The sequence below is a fragment of the Aythya fuligula genome, chromosome 2 (genome assembly GCF_009819795.1).
Source record: "Aythya fuligula isolate bAytFul2 chromosome 2, bAytFul2.pri, whole genome shotgun sequence".
NCBI lineage: Eukaryota > Metazoa > Chordata > Aves > Anseriformes > Anatidae > Aythya > Aythya fuligula.
Genome location: NC_045560.1, coordinates 126562939 through 126577304, shown reverse-complemented (window position 1 = coordinate 126577304; position 14366 = coordinate 126562939). Strand labels below are relative to the sequence as shown.

The window sequence follows — 14366 nt, the reverse complement described above, 5'->3', positions numbered from 1 at the left end:
TTATTTTAACTGTTGATACTTCGGCTGAACTTTTAAAATGTTGCTTCACTGTTAGAGGGTGTAGACAGACCTCAGTAAATACTTGGAGAGTAAACTTTATCTACTCTGAGAATAGACACTCTAAGAGTAAACTCTTCTAAGATGTTCAGAAAGAAGTGATGGTTTCCATCATGCAAAGTTAGCATTTTTTAGCACTTGAAAATATTGTTCCTCACAGTTGAGAACACTTGAGGAGAAAAGTGTCTGAGAAAACAAAGATTTAAGAACATCTCCTCTGAGTGCCTTATAGATCTTTTAGCTATTCCTTCATCTCTTATGCCTACCTGAAGATAGGTATGAAACCTAAATTTGGAAAATAGACTAGCCTCTCTGCCCCAGATTAATGTCTTATTTCAGTATTAAGTTTCATATTCAGTTTTATTTAATCACGTACTCATTGTAAAAAACCATGCCTTTTCATTATTTTAAAAGTTAGATGCTTTTCAGTATGGTTTTCTCTCCTCATGGCTAGAAACTCTTGAATCACCATTAAAGCAATGGAACTGTCTCACCTCAGATGATCATGCAGCTGTTTCTTGGGTTTTAATGTAATGCTTTGCTATTCATTACTTCTGGAATTATTGTATAGTCCCAAGAATGGTGGTTGGTTTTCTAGCGTGGTAGTTCACATGCTGAAATAAACAAGTGCCTGATTCTCTCCACTGTTAATTCAACCAGCCCATTTACTTAAGTAGATATTTGAAGATGAAGATCTACAGAAACCAAGTTCCATGTTGAATTCCTTTCACTCCATCCACTTCTTGGAATGTTGAGAGGCATGGAGGAATTCAAACTGTGAATTCACGTGTCTGATAAAACTAGTTGAAAGAAGGTAACATACAGGCTGTTTTTGATAGAAACTCTGCGTAATATATTGGAAAATATGTTCAAGAACAGTTAATCCTTACGTTAGGATTACCCCCCAGAAAGCTGGCAAGGTCAGGCTCTATGTGGATTGCGTGTCATTTAAGTGCTGGCTGCATGAGTTGCCTGGGGGTAGCATTAACTACTGCGTGGGACTTGTTCTAAGCTACATCCATGAATCATCATTCTTCATTTGAAGATATTTGAAGATAGAAGGGCTCCTTCTATCCTCTAACCTACTTCTTTTGACAGGTGCAATCAGTAGCCTTAATTCTAGTGCCTATCAGGTGACTGTTCCTTTGTGGAAAGATTAATCAGTTTGGAAAATGCTACTTCCATGTAAACTACATGAGCTAATCAGATTATAACCTTCCATTTTTCATGCATATCATAAAATGTGTGAGGAAAGGGCTTAAAGTCATTTAATTAAGGTTTACATTGTACGGTGTGAAAAGCCTTTCTGAATTTTATTTTTAAACAGATGTTAACATTGGTTCACATGAAATCTAATCATCTGGGGAGAACGGCACATTATGAGGAAAGTGACAAGAACTCTTAACAAAAGTTACTGCATGCAGTGTAGTGAATTCTTTTACAGCAGAAACCATTGGGAAAAGGAATTTGTTTGCAATACCTGCCAGCTAATTTCTGGCTAGCTTTTATGTTGCCAACCTGGTAAGTCAAGGAGGATTTAATGTAGGTGTGGAGGAGTCAAATCTTAGCTACTTTGTGTGTATGTATCTAGGTCTACATGTGTAAATATATCTTCCTTTTGTGCATTTGTGTGTGCATGCAATTTTGGGTGTGGGCAAGTTAAAGCAAAGTAGAGGCTTGGTCAAAAATATCTTCACCAAGAGAAAGCAAAAAACAATCACCAAGAACAATAATTTTAAATACATACAAATTTAAACAGTTGCTTTGCTTTGGGACACTAAGTCCTCAAACTCACCTCAACAGCTGTGTTGTTGATGATTATTTTTTTCAATAGCTTTTAAATGTGAAATTTAAAGCCTCATATTAAAAAGTCATGAAGTGCATCTCATTACTGATGCAGGCAGCATTGCTGCAGTGTTATTTCGTAGATGATATTGTCTTCTGAGGCCTCAAATGTCAGGGAGCAGGGAAGAGCCTCTTTGCTTTGAAGGACATCTTTTCTCTTAGTGTAGAAAGCATATGAATACTGAGTAAATATAATAGTTGGGAGATTAGTTCGTGCACTAACTCTGCTCTTGTCTAGGCTTTTGGCTTGAAAGTGAAATCAAGGACCAGGGATTTATCTGCCTATCATTTTTACCACAGCTTTCAGTGCAGCCTGAGATTTGTTCATGCATATGTCATATGGCTACAGGCATCATGATCACACTGAGTCATTTGCAGATTCAACCTTGAATACAGAACCAGCAACTAAATACAATAAAATCTTGTACTTCATTATCCACTCTGGACCCTGACTTCGTCCAGTGTTGAACCACTAAGTGTTTCTGCCTCTAATTTTACGTCTTCAGAAAACACTGATTAAGGCCAAGCTGAATATTTTTTTTTTCATGCTTTTAGAAAACTGAGGTTAGGAGACATCTCACCAGTAAATTAACAATACTAAACAGAGTATTTATTATGATTGTCTCAGACGTTGGTAAAGTCAACTGGAAGAGCCACAGAGAACAACAAACTTTTACAATGTTCAATTTCATAGAATAATGTGAAATACAATATAGATTTAAGAGGAAAAACACAAGCCACATACTAAAACAAACATGAAAAATTTATCACGAGGATGTGGGCTTAAATGCACATGGAGTAGTATAGTGCCTGTCTGCAATTCTTGCTGAAAGTATGATCTAATGTTACTAGATTGTCATTACAAGACACTTAATCCCCAGGGTGAGAAACAGGAAGAATATTCACAAGTTTCAGTTCTATTTACTAATTGCCAATTGACTTGAGGAAAGCTAAAAAATGACTGGAAACATCCATCCCCATCCTGATACACACACACACACACTAATAGTGGAAATGGCAGCCAAGACAAACAGCTAGCAGTGCAGTGCATCCTGTTGGCATCGTATTTTTGGCACTGTTGTAGCTACACAGAAAACAAGTGATACAAGAAATGTGTAAGGACATCTGTTCTGTAACCTATGGGGCTTCTCTCACAAAACAGTTGTAAAATCTTCTGGGGGAGAGAAAAATTTCTCTGTATCTGTGCAGATGCTCTATTGTAAGAAAAATATCAATGGAAGGAAGTGTTGAGCCTTTAAAAGAGGAAATTGTTCACCAGATTCACTGTCAAATGTTCCATTCTTTTCTTTCCTTTTCATTTAACCTAAGTTATCTGCCATTCACAAGTTATATTTAAGCCAAGTTGTGTAAATCTGTTGGGACTAATAGAACTGAATCATGGATTAAATTAGCCCAGTGTCTGCTTGTAACTCTTCTTCGCTGCGGATTACTTGGGCTCTGTGTCACTCTGCTGATTATTCAGGTCACAGCCTCCCTGCTACCAGCTTCCTTCCTGAATCCAGCATCTTCATGTATGTCTAGGGGTACAACAGGGCAAGGAGTACCATTAAGGACATCTGTTAAGGTTCAAAGTATTGTTTAATTACCTCTCTCAGCATTGCTGATCCTCCCAGATATGAACGAGCTATGGGAGAACTGGAACAAAGAAAAGGGGGAGTTTTAATGGCATTGTAAGGCCCATTCTATCATTCCTCTACTGCCCATAAGTCACCTCCCATTAATGGACATTTTAAAGGAAAGGAACTTTCCCAAAATTCGAATGTTGTTGCAAAAGTCAGGATATAAGTAGTTAGGATTCCACCACAGGTGACCTATAGGGAGAGAGACATTTTTCCATGCAAAAGAAATCAAATCTCATGTAAACCTGGAATACATTAGGAAACTGGAAGATAAAGAGGGGCTGTAAGTTGTAGGAGGCTGGGAGGGCTTGAGGAAGGGCAGCTTAGCTCTGGAAGCTGGGAGCAGCTGGAGCTCCTGCATGGGAGAGCATTTAGGAGCAGGAAAAAGAAGGGGCCTAGGCAGAGGGAAATTTGTGGAGAAATAGAGGTTTTTTTCCTCTGCTGTGAAAGAAGTTAGAACTCTGGAGCAGATATTAATGAAGGGAAGAACAGGGACACTGGGATGGCTTGGAAAAGATATGGGACCGAGGCAGAAGATAGAGAGTGGGGATTCAGTAGTGAGAAGCCTGAGCTTTCAAAGAGATCATCAGCTTCCAGCGCAGCAAAGGTGAGAAACCCAGCAATGAAGGACAATGTAGAGGGCTGGCTCTTCAGCACAGCTCACAAAAACACCCTGACACCTCCACTTCGAAGATCAGGGATACAGGTGCAGGACTGCTTTCCTGCTACTTGCCCCTTTTAGAATCTAGTTTCAGAAATATATCTGAGATCTTACCTTTTAACATTTGAGCTTGGGAAGGACATGATTTGAAAAAGTGTGAGATGGAGAAACGAGGCGACACACCTTACAAGCATTAGGATTTGGATGTTGTGTTGTTATTAAAAATGCTTGTTGTCTTATTAAGACAGCACTTTGAATCTTACCTTCATTTTATATATTTCCTCTAGATGTTCCATATTTACATCCTTGACATCCATATAATAAAAATCTGTGCTTACAGGCAAAGGAATTCATTATTTTGTGTTTCAGCACTTCCCTTCTTGATGGAGGAGGAAAAGAGATGCCCTCATGATCTGTTCCTGTTGAGACATTGGCTCATGTTTCTCCAGGATGTTCCAAAGCATTTTTTCTGGAAAGCAACCATGAAGGCTGCTCTGTAATTTATGTGATCTGCCTTGCAATAGCTTGTTCTATGAGTAAAGCAGAAACAAGTAACAAATGTGTTTATTCAAAGCAATTCTGGAAAGGAGGATTGTGTTGGTCCAATTAATCTCTTGATGATCTGTGTATTTCAGTGACCACTGATCAACATCAGTCTGTTCTGCATTTCACATAATCACCTTGTGACCTAATCTCAAATCGTGACACTACTTATTACTATGATTAGGGGCTCTCCATCTAAGCCACTCTACAAACAAATAACCTGAACAAACAGTTCTTCCACAAGTTTACAATTCACACATCAGACCAGGAAGCTAAGAATGGGTATTTAAAAATGTAAACAAGGTGGGTTTGAAAAACAGATGAGGTAGCAATAATGCTGTGTAGGAGGAGCAGATGTCTTAGCTTCCTTCTCTCTTTGCACTGCTGCTTAGGAATGCCTTCTGGGCTATACCATACATAAGAATAAATCTTATAGATTTGATTGTTTTGCTAATGTTGATCATGAAACATGGATTTGAGAAGAAAGGAGATTCTTGTGTGCCAGTCCTTACTCCTTGGTTTGTTTGGTGCAGACCATTGCTAGCCCATGATCAACTAAGTACAACACAGAAGCAGTCCTGTGCAAGGAAGCACAGGAGCCCAAATCCCCCCATCTTCACTTGCTGAGTAGTTCTTGCACTGTGATGAGAAGAATCCCAAGAAGAGGAGCAGAAGGGAGAAAGTAGGATGAAGAAAGGTGTTGTGTTACTGGAACAAACAGAAGTTAAGAGTAGATGAAAAACCTTGTTGCCACTGGGAGGAATTGTTTGACTAGAGCAAACCTAGTGATTTTGCCCTTCAGTCAAGATCAAGAATGGAAAGGCAGATGGTGATCAGAGCCTATAGGAGCTGAGAATACACGTCTGAAACTGCAACAGACACTGTGCGGTGGTAGAGAAAGAGATGTCAAAAGAAAATGCAAATATATCAAAATGTCAAGAAAAACAGAAAAAAAATGAGGAAAAGAAGAATTTATTCATTGAAGAATCTGAAGGATGATAAAACTGATAGATACTTTAGTGGCAGAAGTTGTTTCTGAGGTGAAGGGCTGACGCTCCTTCAGCCCTTATGGGTCAAGCAATGGCATGGAAAAGTAATAAAAAGTAAGATGTGGGCAGCAGAGATTTTAAAATGAAGGGAATAATTATGTGAATGGATGGGAATAAGGAGCAAGTAGAATGCAGGGTTGCTGTCAGATACAGGGGGCCCAGAACACATGGCAAAGGAAGAGTGGATGAGTAAGTAACAGCAATAATCTGATATTTGGCAAGACAGTTTAAGAAATATTTAGCTTTTCATTTGTTTACTAGGACAAAAAACATAAAGCCTTACAGACTAGAAGGATTCCACCTTCACACATTATGGGTGGGAGTACCTCATGCAGCCTTCTGTAGCTTTAGCAGCTAGTCATTACTATAGACAAATCCGGGATGCATGGTCTTTTAGTTTAGGGCAGCCTGGCAATTTTTGCACTGTTATTCATCTTGCCAAAATACACATTGTCTAATAATATTTAAGTTGTATAAACATACCTTTCAAGGGAAGGAGCTGTTGAGAGAATCCAGGCAAAGAATTAGTATGAGAGCAAATCTAGTTCTTCATTACAATGGCAGCTCCTGTTTCGGACAGAGCCCCTGCTGCCCAAAAGGAATGGGAAAAGAAGATAGAGACAGATTCTTTCTATCCCAACAACGAAAAAGAGAACGACTTCCAATTTTCTAAACAGCAATTGCTGGCCTCACTGTGAACAACAACGCCACATGGCCTGCAGTCAGTTCCAGTGTTTGTGTTGTTACCTTGGGTGGCAGTGTCTATTTTTTCTTTTTCCCTGTGATTAATACTTTAAAATTAGGTGGGAGTGATTAAATAGAAAAATCTGGTTTTCAACTCTGCTTTGCCTTTCACCTTCAAGACAGAATGGACTTCAATTGTTTTATTGTGCTGGCTGTGTTTTCAAAGTGAGGCACAAGGTGTCTGACAGTTTCATAACCAACCTTTGCTAAATTCATTACAAAAAATCATTTGTCTGTTGCCAAAGCAGTTAAGGGAAAGAGGAGCAATGTGCTTTGCAGAGCTAAAGCAGGACTCATGAAGTTGAGAGAGAAGCTGCTTAATAAAATATGCAATCATGCAGTAAAATGAAAGCTAAAAATTGATAACTCTTCTGTTGCTGGTGCTTCATAATCAATCCATATTGGTTCACCTTGCTTAGTACAGTTCACTGGCCTATGTATAAGACATCATTCTTCTGTATTGTTCAAGATCCAGTCTTGGGGTAGTTCCCTGCTGCCCTGTTGCCCACACTTCCACAATCATCTGCAGGCATCATAGGTGCTCCAGGAAGCGCAAGCTCTAGGAAAACACATGAGGAAGCGGGAGAGACTTTACAGGGCACAAAGGCAAGAATCCTAAAAGTATATCATGTTATTCGTGTAGGTAATGCAGCTTTCATTAACACAAATGGAAGTCACTCGTGTACCCAGGAAGAAGGTGTCCCCAAATCTATGCACAAACACAGCTGTTTATCACGGCACTGTTCTGTACCCTCTTTATTAGCTGTGCAGTCTAAGTAGTTTCTACATACAGGAAAAGATTTAGATGCAAAATACCAAAATACACACCTTTCTCCGTTTGCTTTTAATACAGCTGTGTTAGTGTTTTCTTTAACAATTCATTTTTTCTTTAGGCAGCATTAAGTGCCTTGAAACAGTTTTCAGAACAAGGACTGGATCCAGTGGAAGGGGCTATGAAAGTTGAAAATGGATCACTTGAAAAGTAAGTACCATTTAAATCCTCTGCATTTTAATGCCTGTGTGGCATGTGAGATAAGAAATGTTAATTAAGAGCTTAGCTGCCCTTTTAAACCTGTGCAAAAATTTTCCTTTCGAATTTGCATAAAGTTTTTGACAATTTGAGAGGATAAACAGGATTTCAGGTTCAGCGTTACTGATAATATTTGGTAATGGACTACGAGACAGTCAATCTTCCTATAGAAATCCTAAGGAACAGGATTTTCTGTTTATTGTATGGATTCTTTTTAAGTAGCAAAAGATGATTTTTGTCAAAATGTTATAGAACATGATGTTGCCTGTAAATAGGATAGTTATCTGCCAGTAAGTCCTTATGTCTGTAAGGTGAATTTTACCCTAGAGAATTTAAAAGTAAGTTAAAAATCCTTTCAGGTCTTAAAAAGTCTTATATGGAATATTAGGTTTAAGTAGCAGAAAATAGACCCAGGTTTCACACTGGATTTTCAATTATTTAGGAAAGTGGGATTGTCTGTCCAGTATAGAAGTTGTTTTCCAGCTGTTAGTCTGTTTATATAAAGAGAAAGTCTGGTATTACTAAATAAATTAGGGTGTAATAGAATAGGAGAAAGAAGACTATAAGTGGCATCTGGAGTCTTCGATAGATATATCGTGGTTATTTATAAACTAATTTAATCAGAAACATTTTTCCATATGATCTCATCAGCATAGTATTTGAACATAAATATTGTTGTTTCACTTTAAAATGTTACCTTCCACAGTGACCTTTGAATCTCATGTGCCATCTGCTAATAAACATGTCTTAAAGATGTGCAACCCTGGACCTTACCACTCTTGTTAATGTATTAATCTTTCAGACAAGTCAAGCATCTGGGAGAGAAAGCAGACAATAAACAGACTAACTCAGGCACCATTGCTCAGGACTGCAAGGATTCAAAGGCTGTCGTCTAGGAGCTTCCCAGCACCCACGGCTGCCACTGCATCCTTATAAACCTGTCAACACGCAATAGGGTGTATGTGTACAAGGAAATGAATGACTAATACCATTATTTGAGTCTTATGTGAAGACAACACTATTCTAACACGAGATAGTATACATGGTACTGTTTATTCAACTGTGGAAAAAAATAAAATTGAACATTTCCCTTAGAACTCAAGATCAGAGCATAACTCAATTGCCCAGAGGCAGAAGAAATCTGATCATGTTAGTGGAGGTTAAAATGACAACTAATTAACAAAAGTGTTAGGTTAAAAAAAAAAAAGAAAAAAAAAAAGAAAAAAAAAAAAAGGAAACTTTAAAATTGATTAATACTGAGGAAGTCAGCATTGGTTCAGTTATACAATTTTTCGTAGTGTAGTTTTAAGTTCAGCTTACTGTTTTTTAAATAATGCTTGAATATTTTAAAATTAACCAATGACAGTGCTGTGAGAATTGTAGTTGTTGTCTTCATATATAGTCATACAGCTTATCTTTTTATGCAGACATTATGCATTCTTCATTCTATATGAATATGTATGACTTTAAGATGCACTACTCAGAGTTGTATGCAAACAGAAGTTGAAATCATGACAAGTATTTGCTTAACATGAACAGATGTTAGTTATGATCAGTCTTGATATACTCCAGGAAAAAGCAGATATGGTATTTGATTTTCCTTGCCATAATCAATTAAAGAGGCGTCTTGCCTCCAAGTGACATGTTCCCCTTCGATTCTGCTCTCTGTTGTGTGAAGCACATCTACACCCCATTCTGTGTGTTGTATCGACCCACTGTTTGCATCAACTGAGTGTTTTTAATCTCTGCATTCTGACCAACAGCAAAAGGTATGATTGCAACATTATCAAGCTAAGGAAGGAAAAACATTGATGTTAAGGGTGTTCTTTTGTGAAAGGAGTAGCAGCAGAGATAAGACCTGTGGCTGCACTCTGTACCAGCGTATTTCATTGAAGTGTGTGGCCAAATGCAGTAAAACCACATCAGTTCATGTGTGCAATGACAGTGTCGTCTCTTTCTTTATCATTCACAGGTAGGCAGTTAAAAGAATGAGGTAAAAAAAAAAAAAAAAAAAAAAAAAAAAAAAAGACAAAAAGCAATTAAAACGAATGAACAACTAGCTATCATGCCAAAGCCTGTGTTCAACCTTCCTTTCCCCGTGTCACCACCTTCTACAAACTTACTGTGTTAGATCAGTCAACACGGTATTTAAATCATCTATTCATCCAAAATAGATGTATACCTCTTGTAAACCCCTTGTAATAAACACATAAAGAAGCACTGCCTAACAGCCATGACAACGTTGCACGAGATTTCAGAAGTGTGTAAACCAGGGCTCAAAACCCAAGTGACTCATGCAGCACTGTAAGGAAATGGTGCAAGATACAGTGCCATTGATTCACCTCTGGGACAGGCGTTCAGAGTAATGTGTATCATGTTCTTACAGAGTCAGTAGTCACTAAAAAATGTGGAGTTCTTCTTTCTATTTCATGTTTCTCAGGGGTATGATTCACTCTCCCCGCAACAGATGAGGAGCCTTTGTGCTAAGAGTCTGCAGTTTTTCTAGGGTCTGACTCTGTGGCGTGCAAAGGAGTCGGGAACAAGCTGAGCCTGTCAGTTCCCACAGAACTGGAAGGTTTCCAGAGGCATTTGGCACCTGGCAGCCTCAAGTTATTAAGGTAGCAGAATACAGAAATACTTAGCTCTTGCACACTGTCTTTCTCAGGGATACATTACCTGCCCAAATGGCAACAAGAGCAGAAATTCTTCTGCTCCTTCATCTTAGCAGCCAGCTAAGTTCAGAAGGAGGCTCAGTCTGTGCCTTAGCAGTACCTTCCAGCACACAAAATACAAATGGTGTTACTGCCTCCTCCCATGGGGAACAAGAGCAAAAGAAAGGACAAACAGGTTCCTTGAAGACCCTGTCCTCAGGGCAAGAGGGTGAGCTTGCTGGGGAGAATGTGACAAGGAGACTGCCAGTGTGGTCTCCTTGGCACTAACAGCGCCTCTGTAGTGTGTTCCCACTACAGTCACCACAGAGAAACACTTTAGCAAATGTACTTTGTACTGGTTTGTTTGGAAGCTGAAGGTACAGCTTGATACTTTCTCTCCCACTGATCCTCAGTCACAGTAGAAGAAAGCTTCCCATGCTCCACAACAGCAGGAATGGCAAAGCCTTTGTCATTTCCAGCACAGGTGTCAGCAATAGCATCACAGTGCTCACCTGCCTCTGACCCCACCAACCTGGTGCCATTCCCCCGGCACAGCCACAAAAATGTGTCCAGTAATCTTCAGGTTATTGCTTGATTGTATTCATGGCAGACGGCCTCTGCACTGAGCATGGGGCTTGCTGCAGTGGATGTGGTGGAGCTCTCCTCACTCTGAGTGAGCAAATTGAGACCAAATGCAGGCATCTGGCTGTCTAGGTGCAAGGTGGCTCATTCAGCCCCCTCCATTTGAGGCAACAATAAAGAAAGGTCATCTCTAAGAAACCATCATCATCTCAGGTCCTCTTGCTGGTCAAACTCATGCCTGATCCTCACTCTGGCAAAAAACAAGGCAAGTGACTGGGTGGGGAGGGAGGTGGTGGTGCTTGTTCTTCTCTGAAACTACAGAAACATCAGGGGGCCATATAGTAGCAGGATTTCTAACTACTCTCCAAATAGGGGACTGACTAATGATTGTCGTAATCGCAAGTCAGGCAGTTTTGTGCAGCCTGAAGAAAAGCACACACAGATGGCAGTTTTAAAGCACCTCCCAAGCCACAGGTTAAAAGCCTCACCAAAGAGGCTCTGGTGGAGGCTAAGACAGAGCTTTTCCTGACATAAATCTGAAGAAAGAGTTCCTGCTCCCTGCAGATACGGAGGGGAGCACAGAGACCATAGTATGGAGCTCATCAGACACCACACCTGATCTCCATTATGGCATTTCAGTGCTTAATGCGCTCCGAGGCTCCTGTCTCAGGGCAGAGGCTTCAGCCCGTCTACCTACACAAGAAGTTTCTCTTGAAAACCCTGCAGTATTCACACACGTGCAGAAATGCACTTTAAATGTAGTTTGGCACTATCGCTAGCAACCTCCTGAGACCCCAAGGAAGATTCTTGTACCAGAGATGCTGCAGCAGCCGGTGGGCTCATCTCTGATCCTGTTGGTTCACAGCTGTTCTTAGTTCCTGAGCTGGCAGCATCTGAAAGCTGCCAGGGAGAACTTATGTCCAGTGATTTAAAAAGCAGTTGTTTCCTTCCCTTCCCTTCCCTTCCCTTCCCTTCCCTTCCCTTCCCTTCCCTTTCTCCTTCAGCAGCCCATATTTTTTCTTCTGATTTTGCTTCCCAAATTCAGATAAGAGTTGGCACATGGATCAAAACAATGTTTCTATTTAGCTTTGTTTAATAATTAGCTAGTGATGAACACTGGAAAAGGATATGTTTCAAATATGTTTCAAATGCTATTATTAGTTCTAAAAGGGTTGAGTTGGGTTTTCTGACAGAAGTTAATCATTTCTATTTATTTATTTTTGATTTGTTTGAGGTAGAGACTTGGTCAATCCTCTGTTTGCAAGGAACTGAGAATAGTTTACTTCCCAGTTTAGCATGCATCCCACATGTCCCATCCCAGAGCACTTTCAGAGATGAGCAATGCCATATTTTACAGATGTGGAGCTGAGGGGCACACTGGTGCTTGGGAACAAGGCTGGAAACAATGCCTATCCAGCAGACTACAGAGGGCACTGTGGTGAGTGCTGTGCTCAACTCTACTTTAAGCACTCAGAACCCAAATTGTCATCAGTCCTGAATCTACAACCCTCATTAATCGGGAGGAATTATGCTTAAGAGAAAATAGGACCCTTAGGTATCCTCTCAGAAAATCTTTTCAACACCTTCTGGAGATCAGTGACTTAAGGACTTGCACAGGAAAAGCCGCATGGAAGAATGAGTGTATCTGATACGACTCGAAGGACAAGAATTCAGATGGTTACTTTTATATCTGAGTTATCATCTCCAGTTGCACACTGGCCTGTCAACAAATCGACACACTCTGGAAATTTCTGTTCTCAGTTTGACACATGCGGCACTGACTTCCAAAAGGACAGATGTGCTGCCTCCAACAAATATGAAACACAGCAGCAGTAGGGCCGCAGAGCTGAAGAAGAGGATACTACAGATTTCTGGGGCTCTTCCCCAGCCACCCCAGCCTTCACCTACAATGGGGATGAATTTATCCCTCAGCTATAGTCCCCACTGAATTCACCAGAGAATTATACCAGCATGTAATCTCACCTGATTGAAACTATAGTTACAGGATTTAAAAGATTTGATGTTCATCAGCAGCATTTTTAAAAGGTATTTGCATAGCAGGTTCTTGTTCCCTCTGCCATCTCTCCACTCTCAAGCATGAGGAAGGGGGCTGAGCCACAGCAGGTTCAAAAATCACAAGGGGAGTAGTTGAGATGGATGACTGTGGGAATATGGAATCCCCTTCTGCTCGGCCTGAAATGACAATGAAATCAAACCCTTCCTGAAGAGTAAGCAAAGCCCTTGATCTCCCTGACAGTTCTTTACTACATGTATTTTATTGGTGGGTGGTTGCTTGTTTTTCTTCTGCTCTCTTTGGCTTGCTCCAATTCCCTACAAACCAGCAGAAAGTTTCCCACTTCCTGCAGTGAGAGTTGAGAAAAAAATTTAAGCTGGGTTTGTTTTCCAGCTAACAGGCAGAGAATTGGTGGTGGCTTTTTGTTTGTTTGTTCCAATACCCTATGTAAAAATACACATGGTAAAATGTCTTCATCCTCTCCCTGAAACACCCAGGCTTTCTCCACTCTCAGTTACACCCCATAATCAGATAAAATTTTCTTTCTTTGCTCAGTTAAGAATGCCCTTTGCAATGCCAGAGAAAACTCAGCAGAGTGTGGAAGGTTATTTTTAATGATGGTGAAGACGATGACTTGTCAGAGCCCTGAATACCATATTGCATAATTTTGTGCTCTTTGGGGGGACCTTGTTCCATGACAGATGGGAATGGCCCACGCCTGTTCTTCAGCAGCTTCCTTGCTAAAATGCAGGAAGTTATCTGTTCCCAGCTACACCTGCAGCAATGGTGACTGGCAAGTATAGTTGGTGTAGCTCCCCAAGGACACCTCCACAAGAGCTGAAAGAAAAGTAAGTCCTGAGTAACTGCTGCCTTTTGCTCTCCACAGCCGGCGAACCTCCCACAGAAGAGGTTAGGTACCATCCGTATGAGGTACGGGAAACAGCTTCCCCTCTGGGTATTTACTGCTTGTGCAGGTTTCTTTCTGTTTGCAGCTGCATTCCTGAGGCATGATATGGGCTGAGCAAGTGTGTATGTTGGTAGATCAGATGCGTATGAAGTGTTTTGGTGGTATGATTTCTATTATTCCACATGACCGGTGCTGGCTTTCATTTTTGATCATACAGCTTGTTATTTGCTTTATGCTGTTAGTCATGGTTGGCTGTGCACTTTTGTGCTTGGTGTTTTAACTCCATAGCACTCCAGTACAAAGGAAATTTAAAGAACAACAATGAAAATGTTTCTAATCTGTTCTTAATTAAATAGCCCTCAATAATTGATTTATGAGAAGAGGGAAAGCAAAACAGAATGGTTGCTAATCTGAAAATATAATTTACTCAAGGGCCAAACTTTACTTTTATTTACAATAACCAGGATCTAGGGGAGCCTAAATGCCAGTGAAGTTTTATCCAACAGCACTCAATACATGAGGGAAAAATTTGCCTAGATAAGACAGGTTATGCCTCTCACTACAATATATTAGAGTTTTCTTCATGCATTAAAACAGGTCACCTAAGTCTGCTTATTTACTTTTGCTTATGTTTAAATGTGAA

At 40.1% G+C, this 14366-nt stretch overlaps 1 protein-coding gene across 1 annotated transcript in view; it reads left to right on the top strand.

Annotated features, from left to right (window-relative positions):
- Nucleotides 1-9513, top strand: part of STAU2 (staufen double-stranded RNA binding protein 2) — a 166688-nt gene extending 157175 nt beyond the window's left edge. The window contains exons 14-15 of the mRNA XM_032182097.1: nucleotides 7433-7521; nucleotides 8372-9513. Of these exons, the coding sequence (XP_032037988.1) occupies nucleotides 7433-7521; nucleotides 8372-8465 (183 nt within the window). The 3' untranslated portion in view covers nucleotides 8466-9513. The remainder of the gene's footprint in view (nucleotides 1-7432; nucleotides 7522-8371) is intronic.
- The last annotated feature ends 4853 nt before the right edge of the window (nucleotides 9514-14366 follow it).